Here is a 22,823-nt window from a genome sequence, read left to right as displayed (position 1 = left end):
CCATGCACAGCTGGTAGAACTAAAAAATGGTACAACCATTGTGGAAAATGTTATGGTGCTTCCTTAAAAAAAAATAGAAATAGAAATACCATATGATCTAGTCATCCCACTAGGAGCTCTGGTAGCATAGTGCTTAAGGCACTTGACTGCTAACCAGAAGGCTGGCAGTTCAAACCCACCAGTCACTCCTTGGAAGGAAGATGGGGCAATCTACTTCTATAGTGATACTGCCTCGGAAACCCAAGGAGAGGTCACTATGGGTCGGGTCTGACTTGAAGGCAAATGACAACAATAGTAACAGTCATCCCACTACTAGGTATATATCCTAGAGGAATGAGAGCCATGACACCAACAGCTGTATGCACACCCATGTTCACTGTAGCATTTTTCTTAATAGTAAAAAGATGAAAACCACCTAAGTGCCCAACAAGGGATGAATGGATAAACTATGACACATGCACACAATGGAATACTATGCAACCTTAAAGAAGAACAATGAATCTGCAAAACACCTTATAACACGGATGAACCTAGAAGACATTATGCTGAGAGCAATTAGTCAATCACAAAAGGACAAATATTCTGAGAACATTATGTAAAAAGCCAAAGAAACATTCTTTAATGGTTACCAAGGATGAGAGAAGGAGGGAGGGAAAAATCACTAACTAGATAGTAAAAACTCAACTCAACCTCACTGCTGTTGAGTCAGATCTAACTCATAGTGACTCCTCCTTGGGTTTCCAAGGCCATATCACTATGGAAGTAGATTGCCCAATCTTCCTTCTGAGGAGAGGCTGGTGGGTTTGAACTGCCAGCCTACTGGTTAGCAGTCAAATGTCTTAGGCACTATGCTACCAGAGCTCCTAACTAGATAGTGGACATGTATTGACTTGCGTGACAGGAAAGGCAATATACAATAAAGGGAGGTCAGCACTGGATGACCAAGGCAAAGCCAGACACTGGAGGGGCACAAGAGCCAATGGCGAGATGGTAAATGCTATTACGTTCATAACCTGCGGTGACACTAATAACAATAATCTGTAAGTGGATAGATAGGTAGACGTATGAGCTGGACAGATGTGGGATAGGCAATGGGAGTACATCCACAAATATATATAGGTCTGGCAGAGGACAGTTCTACAAAGGCATTTGTATAATATCTGCAGATATAGTCATGTATATAGTAGAGTCCACAGGGGGCAAAGTTATGAAAAATTAGACATAACCAAATATCTTGAGAGACTGAGTCACTGGGCTTGGGAGCTAAGGACCATTGTCTTGGGGGACATCTATGCCAACTGACATAACACATTTCACAAAGATGATGTTCTACTTCTCAGTATGGTGAGCAGTGACTGGAATCTTAAAAGCTTGTGAGCGGCCATCTAAGATGCAACTGTTGCCCTCTCCCCATCCAGAGCAAAGAAGAAGGAAGGAAAAACAAAATCTCAAGGCAACAGTTAGTCCAAAGGACTCAAAGAACATGTGAGCCCCAGCCTCTAATGACCAGAAGAACTAGATGGTGCCCCACTCCCACTGCTGACTGCCTCGATGGGGATCACAATGGAAGGTCCAGGGCAGAGTGGGAGAGGCATGCGGAACAAAATTCAAAATCATGAAGAAGACTGGTGTGGTGGGAACTGGTAGACCCTTGAGATGATGGCCCTTCAACACTCTCCAGACCTGGAAATGAACTCACTCCCTCGGCTCAACTTTCAGCCAAACAATAGACAGTTCTATCAGCACTGAACAGTAACACCTGTGAGAAAGTGCCCCTCAGAATAATGAACCACACAATCAAGAGGGCAGCATCTTCCCAAATGCAAAGCTCAGAAGGTAGAAAGGGGGCCAGAAGGAGGGATAAATGGAAATGAGGAACCCAGGGAAGAATTGAGAAGAGTGTTTACATTATGGGGATTTCAACCAGTGTCACAAACCAGAATGTGTATACACTGGTGGATGGAAAAGTAATTTACTCTATAAGCTTTCATCCAAACCACAGTACAATATTCAGAAAGAAATTAAAAATGAGGGGGGAGGGAGAGGGAGACAGGGGGAGAGGGAGAGAGCTCGCCTGCCCCAGAAGGCCAGTGCACTTTCTTGCTGAAGTCAAGTGTCTGCTGTGCAAGCAAGTAGCCCGACACACTACCACTTCCCCTCTGAATATGTAAGACCATAACAATGGAGCGAAACGAGTACATTTTTCAAAGGAGAAACAAACCCTTGTAAGAAAACATTCCATGCAACACTGAAATAAAATCTTTTCTAATCTGGCTAATGTGGCCTTTGTGCTGACAGGGCTAATTGGAGTGTCTATTAGAGTGTTGTGGAGAGTTGCAAAAGACTAACGTCAACATGTTCAAAGCAATAATTTTCAGATGTGCCTTTCACTCCTGAGTGAGGAGGACATTTTTAACACCATGACCTGCTGCACACAATGGGATAATTCTGGCTAGTAAAGTTAACACTGGGGCCACGTTATCCACCCAAGAGTGAGGGGATGATATCTCTTAGTCTCCGTAATAAGGGTTCAAAGGTGTATCAGTGACCCATGGGTGACCTTAAGGGGAATTTCTAATTTGTCCCACTGAATGCCAGCCATTGACAAGCTACAACCTGAGCATGTAACCTACCTTCTCTAACCCTCAGATCCTGAACTGTGATCTGGGAAAACTATTACTGTATTTTGCCCACACAACAAGCCCATGTAAATAATAGGCCCACACACATAATGCTTGCAAAAACATGTTTATGCAAATAACGCATTTTTTGGCCAATTGTGTCCTTCCTCCATGAAGTATTTTTGTAAGTGCCCTGTGCCAAGTTTTTTACATGTTGCTGTAAAAAAAAATTAGCATGGTGTGCTTAGCAGGGAGGGGCTGGGAAACAAAGAAAAAACAGTGTGTTATTTGTAAAAATATGGTAGAATCTATTTCATAAAGAGACCGTAAGATGCTGTAGCTGGTGCGATCGCTGACGTACTTGACTACTGGCCTAAAGGTTATCAGTTAGAATTTGCCCAGAGGTGCCTCAGAAGACAGGCTGGCTGATCTTCTTCCCAAATGTCACAGCCTGGAAAATTCCTAGGGAACCACTCTACTCCGCACACACGGGTGGCCATGATGACAATGGACTTCATGGAAAGTCACAACGCCAACAACGAACATGGTGATGCACAGAGAGCCCTGAACCCACAGTTCTGCACAGCCCTGGGGCCTTCACGATCAACATCCCCGCTGCACAGGTGAGGACCCTGAGGTTGTGAGACTGTATAGAGAGCCCTGAACCCACAGTTCTGCACAGCCCTGGGGCCTTCACGAGCAACATCCCCGCTGCACAGGTGAGGACCCTGAGGTTGTGAGAGTCTAAGGCACTCAGGCGGTGCGCCAGAGCTAGTGAAGGATGGAGATGGGACTGGAGCTAAGAGTCGCCTGACACCCAGACCATCTCCACAATGCGCCCCACCCTGCCTAATGAATCAAAGAAATCAGAAATGAAACTGGGATCTTAAGGTAGTAATATAAACTGTCCTGAAGGTCAAACCAACAGTGTAACCAGAGACAACTGAGAACCAGACAAGTCAGGCCCCTCCTCCTTCCATCTGCCTCGCTCTTCCCTGGACTCTCCCCTGTGAGATTCCGTGGGTCCAGATAATAGGGTTCGTTATTTTAAAAAGTCCTGTCATCTCAGCCCCTGCCACTCCTGTGGGCAGTGTTTACTTCCCTGCTGCAATTTCAAAGCTAAAACCTTGTTGTGTGAATGATGCATTATTTTGCCTAGCTGGGGAAGGATAGGTTTTGAGTCCTTTCTGGGGTTTAGGATCTATGACCTTGACACACGGCTTGGTCAAGTGGAGATGCAGGCATTGCCCAGGGCCCTATACCCCACAAGTGCCTACACACTCATCGGTGGAGGCAGCGTGGCTGCTTTAATCGGGGCTGCTGACGACACACGCTGAGGGAGCTCTGCTCGGCACTTCCGTGGGTCACCATTGCAGGTTCCTCTCCACGGTGCTTTACTGGGTGGACGCTGACACACGGCAGCCATAGCCGGTCCTAACGTGATGCTCCCTTTTTCCTGCCTTCCCAAAGCATTCCTGCTTTTCGGGGAGCCTGCCCTGTCCACGTGGAGGCACATCTCTGCTAAATGAAACAGCTCCATCATTTTTATGCCCATCTTCCTGAGACCAAGACAACCTACTGTCCTACCCAGAAGTCATGTGGGAAACAGACAAGCTGGGTTTGAAATTACAGGATGGTCATGGAGCTCAAGCTAATGAAGTTAACAGGATGTTTTTCTCCAAGCAACAGGGCCACGGAAAGGGAAAAATAAAACAAAACCCAAACCTCAGAATCTTATTAAAGTCCTAAACCTGAGAAGCATTTATGGATACAGGGCAGATTTCTATGCCAACCTAGACAGCTCTGGCAAATTCTACTGCCCAGTTACAGCAGAATCTCATCAATAGAATTCTCCAGGGAGCAGAATCCTGCCAGGTAACCTGAGGGCTTCATTCTGCGTCCTTTCCAAGTTACACTCACTGATTGCATTTGCTGACTACAAAATGCCTTCTCTGTGTTTCCCTTGAACTAAGCCTGTGAACACGAGGCTGAGGGAGGGGAGAGCATTGTCGTTTCAACAAAGCTGCTCCCAGGGCAGGGATGGATCTCCAGGGTGTAGCAACGATCACAACCCACACTGAACCACATGCCAGACATGCGCCATATACGATGGACCTTGGGACGCTCTGCTTGTTTAAGCCTATGACAAAGTGGGCATGATTATATCTATCTGACTCCTAAATATACCGGGTCTCAGAGAGGGTGAGTTATATGCCTAAGCTCACACAGCAAGAGAATGGTGCTGTAGGGATTTGAACCAGGTCTGAGATAAACACATGGATCTTCACAGCTTGGCTAAGTGTCCGTTAACACTAGATGAACCTGTGTTATTTCCTCCCACTACCAGATTACAGTCAGACAACAGGTGGTATGTGGGACAAAAGGGGCTTCAGGTGCTCGGCTACTAAGTACAAGGTTGGTGGTTCAAATCCACGTGGAGTTGTCTTGGAAGAAAGGTCTGGTGACCTCCTTCTGAAAAGTCAGTTTGTTGTTATTTGAAAAGTCAGAGCCCCTGGGAACCCTCTGGAGCAGTTCCGTTTGGACACACGGAATCACAGTTGGAATCAACACAATCCAGTTTGCTTGTTTCGGGTGTTGGGGGAGGGGCTCTGTCAAAAGTGGAGCCCCGCGTGGCACAAATGGTTAAGTGCTCTGCCACTCACTGAAAGGTGGGTGGTTTGAATCCACGCAAAAGTGCTTTGGAAGGAAGCCCCGGCAATCTACTTTTGAAATATCAGCCATTAAAAACCCTAGGGCACACAATTCCAGGCTCACACATGTGAGGTCGCCATGGCTCGGAGACAACGACAACTGGCTTGTTCTTCATTTTGGCTGACAACAAGGAGAAGCTAAAAGGCACGGAATGTCACGACACTGATTTTTAACGTCAATGGCCTCCGACTGCCTTGTCCTCTTCAGCAGATTCAAGGCTGCCGCAAACCCACCCCGCCTGCATCCGGCAGGGGTAACCTCATGGGACTTGGTTTGTCAACCTTCCACACGGATGGCTGAGAAGTCTCCAATTGGACAGCGGTGTTCCACTCCCTTGCTCTCTCTGAATAGCCTTGAGTAGATGGGACTGAAATTGTGTCAGGGATATTACTCTAAAGTGAATGAAGTGGGGAACAGACTTCTCATTTATGTCCCCAGAGTGATGAATGAGGGAGTGTAATTTTTTTTCTAAGGCAAAGAAAATGGGAAACCAATGTGGATTTCAGGCACATGAGAAATCGCTTATGAATTTAGACGAGAGAACGGCAGAAATAAATTGTACATCTGTTCATTCATTTTAATAAAGTGGAGAGATGGCATGCTGCTGGGGCCCTTGGAGAACCCTGGGTTTTTAAAATTATGATCCTATAATAGTAGCATTAAAATTTCTAATGCGGCCAGTGGTTTCTCAATTGGAGGCAAAATTCATTTATAAAATAAAAGTTCAGACTTTGGAATGCAAATGGAAAAATGCAATTTTTCTTGCCCAGATATGAATTAGTCCTGGGGGGGAGGCTACTGCAACTTCTTAACTGCAAAATACGTTTTAAAATTCTTAGCAGGAAGTTTTCGGGCCACCGACAAAACTTCTTTGGGCAATCTCTATTTAGGTAAATTGGACAGGTACGAAACACACGGTTAACTGCCTTCCTTATTTCTTCGTTGAACTTGGTGCTTCTTGAACGAGGGGAATGAAAGATTAATATTTCCATTTGAAATGAGTCTAGTCTGTTACAAGTGCAGAAACCATTTTTACTTAATAGTAGAAACATTAGGCAGGGAACTTTTTTTTTTTTCTTTTCTTTTCTTTTTTTATTATTAGGATTTGGGTGAAGATTTACAGAGTAAATTCACTTTTCATACAGCCGTTCACATATACTTTGTCTCATGTCATTGACCAAAATTTACAATGCAGCAGCTCCCCTCCCACTTCCTCCCCATAGTTACCTCCTCCCAGTGTCCATCCCTTCATACTCTTCGAGAGGCCCATTGTCTGCCAACCCTGTATATGATCTTGGATACACTCTCCATTTACACATACATAATTGTTTAGCTTGTTCACCCATCTATCCGTCTAGGCAGGGAACTTTTATAGGGCGGCACTTAACCAGTTTCCATCAAAACTGACTTACACAACCAACAGTGTCGAGTCTCTTGTTACAAGTGGGGCCCTAAGCTAGACACTGGAGAAAATACAGCAATCCTGACTGTTGGTTTTCTGCTGACTTTGAAACCCAGATGCATTATTAAGATGTCTTTGAAAAGGATAGGTAAGTATCGAGCTTTTAGACATAGTGAACCATGTGAGTTTTATCTCACAAATCAGCCATTCATGTCTTCAGGTGGGAAAGAGGGACAAAGCCACATCCTACTGAGTGGCCGCAGCTAACAAAGGCCTGGCTAGAAAAACCCCCAGGTTGTCTCGGGCATACCAATCTACCTCCTAATGAAATGCAGAGTGGATTCAGAAGACATACTGCAGTGCTTATCTTTGCAAACAAAGAACACAGACCATGAAGAGGATGTGTCTAATCTCAGAACCAAAGGCAATTAGCTGTTGTCTTAGGTCACCTCTGGTCCAAAGATGTGAGGCATTTTCCCAACAAGCTGCTGGAGACCAAGGCAACATCTCAAGGGTGTATATGGATAAGAAGCCTGGATGTGCCGCATCAGCGGTGCGAGAAAGAGCAGAAAGGGCACAAGGTGAAAAATAAACTCCTCCACGGGCAGGAGCAGTGTGGGGACTGAGGCGACGAAGGAGAAGTCTCCGGAACACTCCGCAATCGAGCTCGTCTGTTACAAATGCCTAGACGAAGGAGAAGTCTCCGGAACACTCCGCAATTGAGCTCGTCTGTTACAAATGCCTAGAAGTGGAACCACGTGGGTCCACAAGGTCTCCTGGGAGTCCTGTTTTCATCTGTCTAGTTTCTTGGGCTCCATTCCGGGAAGTGGAACTACTGGGTCCATAGATAGGAATCTTAAGTATGTATCAAGATACATACTGCTGTATTTCTTCTTGGGTTCATTCCTAGGCATTTTATGTTCTGTGGGGTATTGCACTGATTTTCCGCTTTGTGAATATAATTTTTCCTTCCATTGTATCTTCTTTCTTCTGTTATTAGCATATAGGTCAACAAGTACTCTGTCTACCCATTGCCGTCGAGTTGATCCTAACTCACAGCGCCCCTAGAGGATGGAGTGGAATGACCCATAGGGTTACCAAGGCTGTAAATCTTCTTGGAAGCAGACTGCCACATCTTTCCTCCACAGAGCAGCTGGTGGGTTCAAACTGTCTATGTTTCGGCTAGCAGCTGAGCACTTAACCACTGCACCACCAGGTCTCCTCATGCTTTGTTCTTTTAAAGTGGCCCTGGAGCGGATGGGATGCAGCTATGGAATCACCCTGCCCTACCCCTGGGAATCAGGTTGGTGCTGTCAATCACAGGCCTTACCTTTCTCCCCTGACAACATTGGCTGAGCCCCTGGATGCAGCCACACCTGAAGTGGAATGCCCTTGGACTTCCCAGGGCTGAGAAGCAATGCCCTGCAGGTTTTGCCTGAGCTCACAGCAGGTTCAGTTCCTAACCCCTAATTACCAAGTGAGTGCTCACAGAGGTCCCTTGACTCTGCAGAAATTAAGCACTGATTTTCTTGAGAAAGGGGGAATCTGCAGTCTTGGCCTTCCTCTGACTGAGTCGTCTTTCGCTTTCCCAGAGCTGAAAGTACTCTGACCGTTTCTAGGTGATGCTGGTCGACGTGGTGGATGCAGTTGGCTGGGGTCTGCTGAGTTCTTCCTGTGAGACACAGAGGCCAGGTGCCCATCACCCGGGAGACGGGTGCTTGGCCATCAGGAGCCAGACAGCTACCCCGCTCCAGCTCTGAGCACAGATCTGCAGCAGTGAATCGAACCTGCGCTAAACGTGCACCCAGGGGTTGATTAGCCAAAGTACGTGTTCTTATTTGCAGAGCTGCAGGGAAGAGTGCTGTTTGTTACCTTCGATTTAATGCAGCAAACATCCTTTGGGCGCCCTGTGTGCACACGGTTCGGCGGCCGAGGGGGGGCGGGCAATGACAAATGGAAACGTGTCTACCCTCAAGGAGCACCAGTCTGCAGGAGGTGGAACCTGGCGCTGATGATGCTGATTTAAGGAACACCAAGAGAAAGTGGGAAGAAAACGCTGAGGAGGCAGTGACTAAGGAGTCAGTGAGCTTGGCCCAGGCGATTCAGGGAGCTGACGGAGTTGCAGGAGCCGTGGTCGGGCAGCTTAAGTGCTCAGCTGCTTACAGCCCCGGGCCTCCTCAGCAAACCCTTGGAACACAGGTTTAAGAAAATACTCCGCAGGACAGGCCTGGAAGGAGCTCTCACGAGAGCCGACCCGAGGGGCAAGATCACGGAACATGACAGCCGCAGCCGAGTCAGGCAGAAAGGTTCTGGAGAGCGGGTTCCCTGGGCCTGAGCCCGTGGGTGCTCAGCCCATCTCAGAGGCAGCAGAGTGGAGGCTTGAGAGCCTGGGAGCTAGAGTGCAGCCAAGTTCTTAGGTCTCTGAACCTCTGTCTCCACATCCATGAGATGGCTGTCACAGTCATAGCACCTCTCTCAGGACCGAGGTTGGTGGTGGTTTTGTTGTTGTTGTTATGTGCCGTGGGACAGTGGCACAATTCTCGTCTTCCACGAGGGAAACCTGGGTCTAATTCTTGACCAGAGCGCCATCCGTCAGAGGGGGCTTGAGTGTTGCTATGGTACTGGATGGGTTTCGGCACAGCTGCCAGACTAACACAGACAAGGAAGAAAGGCCTGGCCGTCGACTGCTCTCAATGGGCCAATGAAAACTCTCTGAGCTCAACGGGCCCACAGGTAACCTACCACGGGGAGGATGCATGGCCAGCTGGAGATCTGTTTTGTTGTTTGTGGGACTGCTATGAGTTGGGCCAACTTGACGACAGCTAACAGTAACAAAGACGCTATTGCAGGGTTGATGGGAGGGACCCTACATGGCATAAAGTGAGTGCTTTCAGCCAAGGGTGTTTGCGTTTGCTGTTGACATAACAACAAGGAAGAGCAAATCTGAGGATTCCTGGACAGTCTTGCCTTTAACAGAATAGGCACAGCCTTGCTGTCCTGGATGGAACATACGCCACGTTAAGGAAACGCAGCTCTCTGAAGTTGCAAGGCGGCCTGGGGACTCAGTCGCCTGCCCCCTGGTGACCTCGGGGAGGAAAGGGCCGCTCAGCTTTCTCATCTGCACATTGCTGATGACCATGCCCCTTCAATGGGCTGCACGAGTGTCCAGTGAGAAAGTGTGGGGAATGTGGACGGGCTGCCTAAGCTTAGAAGACAGTGTATAAACGTCAGCTACCAGCGATTTGCTGGCCTGGGGTCTTTCCCACTTCTGCGGTGTCTGTGTGTGTGTGTGTGTGTGGGAGTGTGGGGTGTCACTGGCAACTGTCTCCCCAGCAATCACCTAATGACTTACCCTTGTGGGCCAATGACATTTTAGAGATTTACCTATAACTTCCCCTGCTGTCAATTCTGACCCATAGCACCCCTAGAGGACAGAGTGGAACTGCCCTACAGGGTTTCCAGGGCTGTCAATCTTCATGGAAGCAAAGCCCAAACCACACCCACTTCCCTGGAGTCAATTCCAACTCACAGCGCCCCTAGAGGACAGAGTGGAACTGCTCAGAGAGTCTCCAAGGCTGTCAACCTTTACTGAAGCTGACTGCTTCATTTTTGTCCCATGGAGCACTTGGGAGGTTTGAACTACTGTTGTTATGGTTAGCAGCTGAATGCTTTAACCACTGTGCCACCAGGGCTCCTTTTCCAGAGACTGAGGGCCTCTATGCCTGGGAATGCTACCCTCTCCCCCCTTGTAATGCCCCCCAACGTCTCCCACTGGACTTGGAGTCAATCTAGCCTCCTGTCTGCTCTCTGAACCGGTCTCCACTCCCATGAAATGGCTGTTACTGTAATAGCACCTGTGACATGTGGCCCCTGCTGTCTTCCTGTCTCTGTCCCCCCACCTGCTTTCAGTTCCTCAACAAGCCAAGCTTCTTCTGGTCTCAGGGTCTTCACATGGACCCTCGACATCTTGCTAGTTCTCATCTCAAATGCCCCCTCCTCTGAAAAGACTTCCCTGAGCTCCACTGCGCCCACGCAGTCGCCTTCTGTGGTGAGTTTGCCCCATTTTAGCTGACCATTAGTTGCCACTGCATATCTATGTGCTAGCTTAGACTGGACTCATGAGGACAGGGACCCTGCCTGTCCCCCTTACCACACAGTGCCCTAGCCTGACAGCAAAAACAGAAGAACCGAGAGGAGGAAACACTATAAAAATAAAAATAAAGTAGGAAAAAAAAAAATAAGAGAAGACTCAACCCGTTGTTGCCATTTCAGTTCCAGCTCCTGGTGGCACCACGTGTGTCCGAGCAGAACCGGCCCCATGGGGCTTTCAGTGGTTGATTTTCTGGAAGCAGACACCTCTGGGGGAACTCAAACCATCAACCTTTCAGTTACCAACTGAGCACTTAACTATGCGACCCAGAGACTCCCCAGCCTAACACAGTGCCTGGCAAAGAGGTGGCATGGGGTCCATGTCTGATGGACATGGACGGATAAGTGAATGTGCCTCAGACAGTGACCGTGTAACACAGACATGCTCAGGTAAGACAGACCGAAGAACACACTGCTCATCAAATCCGACCTTCATAGGTTTGGGCAGATCAACGGCAACAACATCAACAGCGACTGTCAACCCTGGGGAAAGGGATCCAGGTCACAGCTGAAACAAACACACACATCTGAGCCAACTCTGGGTCACTCTCTTTAATCCCGCTTAGAAGGATGAAGCCGTATGGAACTTTGGAGCTGGGGGATACTTCCTCCTTTTTCATCTCTTAATGCCCAGGGTGAGCGTGAGCCCTTCTCCAGCCTAGCAGTTCCTTTATGCATTATTTATTCACCTTGACTTTGCTTGGGTTTTTTGTACTCGACTGATATGGAAGGTGATTTAGGATTTGCTTATGCACTTCTGGGAAGGCATTCAGCCCCCGTGGTCTCAGCACAGCACGGTAAAGGAGAGACCTCAGGGTCATGCCTGCCCAGCTGACTGGGCTTTGATTTCTCACTGGGCAGCTCACTCCGGCCTGGAGTCTGACAGCTGCCCATCTCTAGCCATGTGGATGGAGCAGCATCCCTCATTTATTTCTTGAAGTCCTTCTGACAACATGATTCTTTGATACAACCTTCTCATTGCCTCCATTGCTTTCTGCCTGTGGTAGTTAGGGTGGTGTGTCAAGTTGGCTGGGCCTGGTTGAGTGGCTGGGCAGCTGGTGGAAGTTATTCCCCATGATGAGGCTGGCAGTCAACTCCATGGTGGAATCAGCCACGAGTGGCTGAGTAGCTGCATTAGGGATGTGATCTGCTCCCAATATATAAGGAGAAGCTTTGGGAATGGTCTACAGCTTCTCGGCACACCCGAACCCTGCATTAAGCCAAGCTGTTCAGCAGTCCCGATCTTGGGGCTTGAATTAGTGGCCTGCTGCGTTGTTTGGCAATACTGGGACTGTGCCATTTTACCTGTCAACCTTGGGTTTGTCAGCCTTAGCAGCCAGTGGCTGGCTGAGTGAAGAAAAGCCTCCAGCTCCAGTGGGCTGGGAGCAGGAGGCAGAGCTGAAGCCCAAGGCTGAGGGGCTTTCACCCACCCCCCAGAACCTGGCACTTGGAACTTCTAGCCTCCAAACTGTAAGAGAATAAACTCCTGTTTGTTAAAGCCATTCCATCTGTGGTATATTCCTGTCAGAGCAGCACGAAGTAACCAACACACTGCCAAACATTTATAATTTACGCAACTGTTGCTGAGTTATATAACACGCCAGGCTGGGTGCTGGGGCCACCAGGAAAACCACTGCTGTCGAGCTTATTGCAACCGATGGCAACCCCACGTGTTGCAGAGTCGAGCTGCGGGTTTTCAAGGCTGTCCCCTCCCAGAAGCACGTGGGCAGGCCTGTCTTCTGAGGGGCCTCTGGGTTACTAAGTTTTAGTTTAGTCCTTAACTGTCTGCACGGAGCAAACCCAAGTTGTTCATGGAACCTACATCCCAGTGTGGGAAGAAGAGTGAAGACACACAGGTGATGAAGGTAATTCCACGGTGGATTGCCCCATCTGTCTATCAGTCCGTCTGACTGCGCAGGGTTGCTGCGATGCTGGGAGCTAGGCCCCTGGCACTCCAAACAGCAGGGCAGACAGGTTTCTGCGGCATTTTCAGACTAAGACAGACTAGGAAGGCCTGGCCATCCTATTTCCAAAAATTAGCCAATGAAAACGTTATGGATCCCAAAGGAACAGTGCCCGACTTGCTTGCTTTGGCTACATCAGGAGGGATCAGTGCTGGAGGAGACTTTGTGTTGGGTGAAGTGCAGGGCTGTGAGTGTGAGGGCACCCTCCGTGAGGTGACTCAGCACGGGAGCTGCAAGGATGGCCTCGGGCACACTGGCAACTGAGAGGATGATGCTAGGCCAGGCAGTGACTTATTCTGTTCAACACAAGGTCACCATGTGTCACAGTCGACTTGATGGCAGCTCTCCCCTTCTCTGGCACACGTGAAGGTGGATACTTGCAGAATGTTGCACATACCCCCGTGTGATGGTGTGTACGCACTACTGTGCGGAACACGGAGGACAATTCAGCTGTGTGTTAGAAGCCAAAACACCAGCATGTCCATAGTAAGTATTTGCTGCATGAATAATAAATTCACTTCTAATTAAACTTGGCTGCCACTCCTACACTGGGCCCACAGGCAATGATGAAAACAACATGCTCCAACTACCAAAGCTTTCAAAGGGTACTGGAGGATGTTATGACTACATGACTCAATATATTCAAGGCTAAAGGGATTTCTAAGGGCCTTTGGTGGCACACTGGTTAAGGTATTTGGCTACTGAACTAAAGGCCAGTGGTTCCAACCCACCAGCTGCTCCACAGGAGAAAGATGAGGCAGTCTGCTTCTGTAAAGATTGACAGCCTTGGAAACCCTCTGGGGAAGTTCCACTCTGTCTTCTAGGGGTGCTGTGAGTTGGAATCAACTCCATGGCGGTGGGTTTGATTTGGGCTTTGCTGCCATAAAGATTGACAGCCTTGGAAACCCTCTGGGGCAGTTCCACTCTGTTTTCTAGGGGTGCTGTAAGTTGGAATTCACTCCATTGCACCGGGTTTTGGTTTAGGGGGATGTCTGTCACATAAAGGAACATGAGGAGGAAACAAGCACCTACCCAAGGGAGTGACATGTGAGCTTTGAATGACACTGGAGGTTTCCAGGGACAAGAGAAGGGAAAGTCATTCCAGGGACACAGAGCAGAATGGGCAATGGCATCTGGGTACAGCTTTGACCCATTTGCCACAAACAGCCTTGTGTTCTGAGATGAGAGCAGGCTGTGTCTAGTGGACACTTGGAAAGCCTGCAGTGCACAAGGCCCAGAGACCTTATCTCTGAAGCTGTTCAGTGCAAATGGTTTCCAGGTGCCATGTGGGCCTGGAGCTTCCATTAGTGCAGCATGTCCCATGTCTGCTGCTCTTGGATTTCCCACTCTGGACTCCAGTTCTCATCCCACAGACTGCATTTGGGAGGGGCAGTCATGTTATTTTCTCAGAATTAAAAAGGATGCTTTATAGCTTTGCGGCTGCAGCTCTTGGTGTGAGGATACTGCCTCTGAACAGAAGCAGACGGACGGAGTCTTCAGAGGCCACGGAGCTGCGGAGTGGCTCAGTGGTGAGACTTTGCCAGCTGCTGTAAAAAACTGCTTCTATTGCCACTGAGTTGCAGCTGACCCTCTGAGCATGACCAGAGGGTTAGCAGAGGCTCAGAACTGGCATAGGGATTCCCACAAGGATGAGGGGACCAACACATCATGAACAGACTTACACCAGAGTGATCAATGCAGTAAATCATTTGGCTGTCTGGTCTACCTCTACGAGAGCCTTGCAGATGCAGACACAGCACAGAAGACGTTTTCACTTTAAAAATCCAAATGTTTCAGTATTGCACACACACAAGCTATAGTCATCATGGGCATTTTCAACACCACACAGTTTCTCACCTTGCTGTCTCAACAGTTAAATCCAGGAAACCATGCCCCACTTTTTGTGAGCTGCAAGCTCACTGTTTGGACGGAGGCTTCGACTTCGAGAGCTCTGTGTACATCATACGTTTCCCTCCACTCCAGCCTTGGACCTGCAGTTCCAGTAGCTCCGAAATGTGACCACTAGGGGGTGCAGTTGATGATTTCATGACTTTCTATGACCTTGGCGCAGGGGACAAAAGTAATGAACTCACGCCTTCCAAGGAAGTAAAGACAAATGTGGAAGTTGCGTGGTGCTGTTCTGCAGCTAAGCCCTCCTCAAGTGTCTGACGGGGAGTGGGGAATGCAATTTGCAACGGATGGCTCTGTGGAATCATCGGGCAAGGAGTTGGCCTGGACAAGGTGGGTCAGCATCTGATGTAATCGGGAAAGAAGTGACCAAGTTCAGAGTTGGAAACGGGCCAGGGCAGCCACACAGCAGAATCACACTGTTCTGTTCTCCCCAAACATTCCGTTTCCCCACGCACGGGGTTTTCCCCATCACTCCCTACAAAGCATGGGATAAAGGTCTCAACACTGTCTGTTTGGTTTTATTTAAAAGCTCAGCCATATTGGTTTCACAGCCATCACAGGAGAAAGCTGCGCATATTTCACCCAAACGGCTCTAAAGGGCTTCATGGGGAGAGCGAGTCTGGTCTCTTTAGAATAGCACTTCATCATCTTTGATGACCCAGCTGGTCGATAAAATGTCTTGGACTCCACCCTTCAGAAAATTCACTTGAGTCAGATAATTGAAATGGGTTTGATTTTTCAAGAAATACATGGTTGTCCTTCTGGGTTCATCTCTACTGAGCACGCGGACTGTATAATGACCCGGTCAGTGTTTAGACCTAGGCACATCTGCATTGAGAGAGCTCCTCTAAGGGAAGGAAATGCATCTGGAAGGAGGGGCATTTCACTGAAAGCATGTGGACATACGGCATGGAATCCTGGAGGCCTGGACACACACACACACACACACACACGCATGTCAGTTAGACTTCTGTTAAAAGGCAGCAGCACAAACGTCTGTTTCTAACTCCATACCTGGAACCACCAAACAACCAAGAACAAAGAAAAGGATCCAAGAGTGAAGAACACTCCAGGTGTTCATGTCAACCCCAGATGGAGGGAATAGGAAACTGAGGCCCATCCTTGTGGCCCCTGCCAGCCCTCTTGGACATACGCTCACATCTTGATTATCAGTATCAGTGAACGAGGCACTTACACTTTGTAAAACTTTTACAAAAACGAATGATTTAGAAGCAAATTGTATGAGAGTTGATGAGCACCATCAAACCACAATTGTATTTCTCCAGGCCACGTGTTTCATAAAAACATCATGATACTTGGTAACACAGAGAATTCCACGTACACATTCTGTTTCTTAATTTGGGCTTTGTGTTCAACGTGTGGAGTGTCAAAGCACTCAGGCTTGGTGTAGTTTTTCTATACGAACATTGTGTTTACCAAAAAGAAGCTGATCCACCTTGAACAAGCCATCTTCACTGCAATTTGGAAAGACACTTTTGTAAAGTAAATGAAGTGAGAGATGGCAGGGTCTCCATTTGGAATGCGCTCACAGGGAACTTCTTGACTCCAAATACAAAGGAACTGAGAGAATTCAGGTAAAAAGCTCACGGATTGTACATGGATGTCTACATTAACGCGCAGATTATTCAAAACAGCCGAACAGCAGAAACAACTCAAGTGGCATCAACTGATGAGTGGATAAACAAAACACAGCACATTCACGCAATGGGGTATTTGACCTTCAAAAGGAACAAAGTCCTGACACATGCTACAACACAGATAGATTCTGAAAACATTGTGCTAAATGAAAAAAGCCAGCCAGAAAAAGCTACACACTATAGATTCCATTTACAGGAAATGCCTTGCATATGCAAACCCATGTTGTTAGGTGTCACTGAGTTGCTTCTGAGCCACAGTGATGCCCCGTACAACAGAGCCCAACAGTGCCCAGTCCTGCGCCATCCTCACCATCACTGACGTACACCTGAGCCCGTCGTTGCAGCCACTGTATCAATCCATCTCGTTGAGGGTCTTCCTCTTTTTTGCTGACTCTTCTTTGCCAAGAAAGATGAGCTGTTACCAGAGGCTGGCAGATGTGGGAATGGGGGGTACCCTCTAATGGGTGCGGGGTTTCTTTTGGAGTGATGAAAATGTTCTGAAATTGACAGTGGTGATGGTTATACCAAACCAAAATCCCATTGTCATCAAGTTGATTTCAACTCATAGTGACCCTAGAGGACAGAATAGAACAGCCCTATTGGGTTTCCTAAGCTGTAACCTTTACAGAAGCAGACTGCCACATCTTTCTCCTACTGAGTGGCTGGTGGATTTGAACTGCCAAGTTTTTAGTTAGCAGCAGAGCACTTAACCACTGGGTCACCAAGTCTCTGATGGTTGTGTAATTTTGTGAATATACTAAAAAAAACCAATGAACTGGACATTTTTAAGAGAGTAAACTTAATGGTTACCGTTCGTCTGTTAGTTTGTTGGACTGTGGTAGTCTGCATGTTGCCGGAAGCTATGCCACCAGTATTTCAAATACCAGCAGGGTCACCCATGGTGGACAGGTTTCAGTGGAGCATCCAGAGAAAATGAGGTCCTCACCAAGATGGGGTGACACAGTGGCTACAGCAATGGGCTCAAACGTAGGGTGAGGATGACGAGGACTGGTCAACGTGTTGTTCTGTTTGCTGTACACAGGGTCACTGTGAATCATAACCAACTCAGTGGCACCCACAACAACCACACACTTTATGGCAAGTGGATTACATCTCAATTAAGGTGGTATTAAATAATAGTTAATGGGACATGAAGCAAAAGCTATGAAGTTAAGGAATGAAACACAGAAATCACCCTGACATCATTCTGCGTCAGGTAATTCAGTAAAAGGAAGAGGCAAATTTCTGCCATGAGAAATCAGATAGCTCCTTGATTCTTTGCTAAACTCACTCATGAACAGAAGAAAGTCATCAGGAACTTCTTGGAAAAAGATGACAATTTCTTGCTGATTAACCTACCATGCCAACATCAATGAAGACAACATAGAACTCATACCATACCACAAAACAAGGACATGGGTGACAACTTGGGCAAAAAATGCCATCAATTCAAAGAGTATTTAAGAAAAGTCACTACATGAAAAAATCAGAAATTGTACAGCTCATTTATTCGGCAGAAACGTGATAGAAATTTTTTTCAAACTTGACAACAATCCAAAAAATTTATGTGACATTTCCAATGCTGAAATGCTACGTGAAGGTGAAAAAACCCTCTCTAAACTATCAATAACACAGACACAATTTCTATCAACCCTGCTAGAGAAATGATTACACGTCCTGTTCTCTTTGTCGAGATGACAAAATTGCACAATTGTTATATAAAGAAGAAATCACAGCATTTGCAGCCAAAAGTCTGATAGGGTTTATTAGGTAGATAATCAATAAAATGATTTTTATTTAAAAAGCTGATCTCCAAAGAAAAATACAATTTTGGGGGCCACTCTGTGGGCTTGAGGATGCCATGGTGACTTTTAGGGATCAGAGATTCTAACTCAGCACCCCTTTGATAACCCAATGATAGCAGTTCCCAGAAGTTCTGTTTCAGCTCCCTAGCTTCTGGCTGACACCAGTGGCCTTCCTCCTCTTGTGAAAATTTGAGCATGTGCCCATCTCAAGTCCTTCAGTGTAACCAATGTGTCACCAAATCTCCTACGGGGAAGTTCAACTCTGTCATCTAGGGTCTCTCTGAGTTGGAACACACACCACTACCACCAATCTTCCAACTGGAGAACGGGACCTTTTAAGTCACATGCCATTTTATTACAGGTATTAACATTTACCTTAGAAAGAACTCATCAAATTGCAATAATAATAATAAAATACCTAAGTTTTTAAATTTCAATTATTGTGTTGTTGTTATGTGCCATCGAGTCAGACCCAACGCAAAGCCACCCATCCTTGGGTTTCTGAGGTGATATCACTATGGAAGTAGATTGCCCAACCTTCCTTCTGAGGAGTGGCTAGTGGGTTTGAACTGCCAGCCTTCTGGTTAGCAGTCAGGTGCCTTAGCCACTATGCTACCAGAGCTCCCAAGTCTCAATTACTAATCACCATTTTAAAGTCCAATATGAAAATCCCATAGAATAAATGGGGAAAATATCTAAAGTCTGATTTTGCTCTTTTGATCACTGGCAAGCCCATTCTTTTGAAGGGGAAGGAAGAATGGGTCCAAGGGGAAGACCGTTAGTCCCTAGGACCTGGGATTTGTGTAAAAACACAAATGACTCAGCTATGACATGTTGAGCACCAATTGTGCTCTGGGCACTAATCCGAGGTCTGTTTTAAAAATAACAACTTTAGAGAGAGGAGTGGGCAAGCCACTTTATTCTACACGGACCTGAGGTGTTCACCTAGCATTCAAACTCTGGGCTTGGGAGTCTCTCTAGATTCTCAAGATCATTAAAGAATACCTTATCTAGGAAACGGGAAACTCACATTTCGTTGAAGCCATGGGCAAACACTATTAGGGAAATGAAGAGAAGGCTGTCCGCAGAGGGAGAGCAGTGCTTCCAACCTCAACATGCATGACACTCAGTAGCTAACACTGATTTCATGAGTCAGTAGAAATGCTGAGTGTGACCTTGGTTCATCGTCCCCAGTGATGCTTCTCAAGTGAAAATGATCTTTGGGGAATAGTCAGCAAAGATGCCTTGAGTGCCTGTGGGGAATGCAACAAGGGCAAGAGACACATGCGCCTTGTTCCTCAGCAAGCTTGTAGTCCTCACCAACAAACACAAGGGCTGCTGCCGCACCAGCTGACTGTGCACAAGGGCTGCTGGCTTTGCACGGGGAATTTATTTTTTACTAGCGTTTATAACATCTCCTTCTTCCTTAGTAGCAACCTCCATTTTGTGGGTGGTTGCAATAGCCAACTCCAGATAGGACACGTACTGCCCAGATTCCCCTACCTATAGGGGGGTGTGGAGATGCACCCAGAACTCAGGAGGGGGAGTGCCGGGGAACCTCTTTAAATGGGGATTACTTGACTGACAAGTCCCCTCTTGCCTTTCTCACTTCCTACTTCTCTCTTCCTGTGATACGGATGTGGTAACTGGCGTAGTGGCCGCCCTGTACCATGGGACAGCCTCACGGAAGGCAGAGTGGAAGGGGAGGGGAATCTGAGGACTTGATGATGTCAGAGCATCACACCAGCCTGGGTGTCTCTCTGCACATGAGAGAAACTAGACTTCTACCACAGTGAACACAGTGCTACTCCTAGGCTCTGTTTTTGTAGCTGATTGTAACTTCTCTTTGAAATAGACTAATACGGATTCTTCTGGAGATGGAAGACCATGTCAAATAGCAAGTGAAAAACTATGTTCCTAGAGACTAAGAGCTATCCTAATAAATGTTGAAATTTGTGCAAGACAGCATCTTCCTGGACAGCTTTCTGGAGACCCTCAACCCCTCCATTTACTGAGGAATGGCTACACCTTGATCATCATTTCTAAAAAACACTTCAGTGTTGGGATTGTAAGCATCGTGTCTCCTCTCTCTCCCAACCATCCTGCTGGTCTCTCTCTGCCACACTCTGGCCATCATTTCATCTTGTCTTAGGCCTCATCAGTGCTCCCCTTCTCTTCTCTTGGTTCTTCCTGCCTTCCTGCCCAGCCCTGTCCACAGTGAGGCATCTTAGAGACACTGCCCCATCTCCAGAATTCCTTCCCTGCTACAACTCTAGGGTCTAGACTGTGTATTGCGAAGTGCTTGAGCTGATTCAGTGATCACTTTAAAGGGAGATGGTAGCTTTTCAGCATGGAGGGAAGAAGGACCTATGGGTAAGGATGCCACTCAGCCTCTTGAATTTCAGAAGCATTATCACCATTAGCTTCCTCACCACCTGAGGTTGGGTGTCTCTTGGAACATGTTTGGAAGGCACTGGAATAACCAACAGTCACATACTAGATGTTCCAGGAACTTTTTTGGGGAGGATGTAGAACTGAAGCAGATGCAGCTACTGTGGCCTCTGCTGCTCAGTGGTTGGAATCTTGACTCTCTGAGACCCCATGGGAGAGAGGGGAAAAGAGGGAAATTTCCACCCCTGAATAAGTAAGTCATGAAGAACTGCAACAGGAAATGCTACCAGGGAACCAGACAGCTGAGAGGGCCACCTGTCCCATGCCTTGTGGGGTAGCCCTGGAGCTCATAGAGAAGGGGACCAGACCACTGCTGGTCCAGGAGTGAGTCTCTTCTCTGAATGCCTCAGAGGGTGGAAAACCTCCAAAACAGTGAGGAGACGCAGCACTGCAGGTAAGAGCTCACCTTTGGAGATGCAGAAACTCGTGTTCATCCTATTTCTACTGCCATGTCTGTGACCTCAGAGCAGTAGCATCTCTAGTGTCAAGCTCAATAATACATTCCCTCATTCACAAAACAGTCCACGAAAGCCATCTTGCACAGCCAAATGAGACAATGGTTGTTGTTGTTAAGTGCCATCGAGTCGTTTCCGACTCATAGCGACCCCATGCACAGCAGAATGAAACACTGCCCGATCCCGCGCCAGCCCCACAATCCCTGCTATACTTGATCCCATCATCGCAGCCACTGTATCAATCCATCTCGTTGAAGGCCTCCCCCTCTTTCGTCGACCCTCCACCCTACCAAGCATGACATCCTTCTCCAGGGAAGACAATGGTGGGTGCCCAATAATGCCCCAGCCAATATCAGGGACTGTCTAGGCACTTGGTCAGGAATGGGGTCATCAAATACTTGACCCTGGCCCTGACCTCCAAGGAAGCCACGATCTTAGCACCCTCCACCAGATGCACACAGACAATGGTTTCCCAGTTTAGACACAAATTCAGCCACTGAATGTAATCCCAGCCCATCCCCAACCATTGCCATCCACTGGAATAAATGGGAAACAACAACCATGATCCATAATCATAAAAGCACAGGTGCCGGGCATAAATAAAGGCTCCTTGAGACAAACTAACTTGGTTGTTATTTATAAGCTGCTGGGCCACCTTGTTATTGCCAAGAAAATCTGCTTTACCTCCTCGCTGCTGTTCCTTCTGGCCTCTCAATCTGTACGCATTGGAAAAAATAGTTATTGTTATGCTAAAACCACAGTGGGACTGCCACAACTCAGCATTAAACAACACCGACAAAGCTGGGAAAATGGCACTCTGCCATTCAAAGTTATTTTCTTCTGGACTTTAGCAAGATTCAATGCCTTTGTTCTGCAGGGCTCTCGTATTTTCAGCTCCACACAGGAAATAAGAGGAAAAAGCACTCTGGCAGTATGTCATCCTTCCCCCACCCACAAAGACATCGTGTGATTTTACGAACAGAAGCCAGGAGAGAATGAGTATCAATCAGCCATCATGGGTATGACCGCTGTGGCAGTGCCCAGCAAGGGCTTACCTCCTTCTGGGTGAACTTTGGTGAGTGATCATTTTTGTCATCAATCATGATGGTGGCCGTGGCAGTGCCTGTTAACCCAACGTCCAGTCCTGCCATGTCTTGGGCCTCGATGATAAGTTCATACTTGGGGTTTTCCAGCGTCTGTGAAAGGAAAAGAGAGAAGATGGTGTTGAGATTTGGGTCACTGATCTGGAAAGCTGGCAGGTGGGCTGCTGGGGCTGCCTCGCCTGCCTCCTCCAGCTTGGACAGGTGTCTGTAACAGTCACTGGGTATTTCCCTACAGTGTCCACAGGTGCCTTCGGAATTTCTTCCAATACAAGACAGCACCATTAATAGATCAACGCTGGCCACAGGGATAGAGTCTACTTTCTGTCCTTGTTCAATTGGAAACACATTCCAGAAAGCTTCATTTCTTGGGTTTGGGGATATTGTGTATGTTGGACATGGACGTGCATGTGTCTTCTCATACTAACCTCATGCCAATGATCAGAAAGTGAGCCTAACTGCCACCAGGGTTATGACAAAGATGGCAGCTGCAGGACCTCACATTTACCGAGCACTTTGATAGGTCGAAGGAGCCCTGGTGGTGCAGGGGTTAACTGCTCAGCTGGCAACTGAAAAGTCGGCATTTGGGACCCCT

General features: G+C 47.5%; 1 protein-coding gene across 1 annotated transcript in view; it reads right to left on the bottom strand.

Annotated features, from left to right (window-relative positions):
• The window catches only part of CDH13 (cadherin 13), a 1,199,128-nt gene that overhangs the window by 107,641 nt on the left and 1,068,664 nt on the right, over positions 1-22,823 (bottom strand). The window contains exon 9 of the mRNA XM_042780725.1: positions 22,184-22,324. Coding sequence (XP_042636659.1) covers positions 22,184-22,324 — 141 coding nt within the window. The remainder of the gene's footprint in view (positions 1-22,183; positions 22,325-22,823) is intronic.

Source organism: Orycteropus afer, unplaced genomic scaffold, assembly GCF_000298275.1.
Source record: "Orycteropus afer afer isolate SDZICR_OR568_19922 unplaced genomic scaffold, OryAfe1.0 scaffold00057, whole genome shotgun sequence".
Taxonomy (NCBI): Eukaryota; Metazoa; Chordata; class Mammalia; order Tubulidentata; family Orycteropodidae; genus Orycteropus; species Orycteropus afer.
This window is presented reverse-complemented; position numbering and strand designations above follow the sequence as displayed.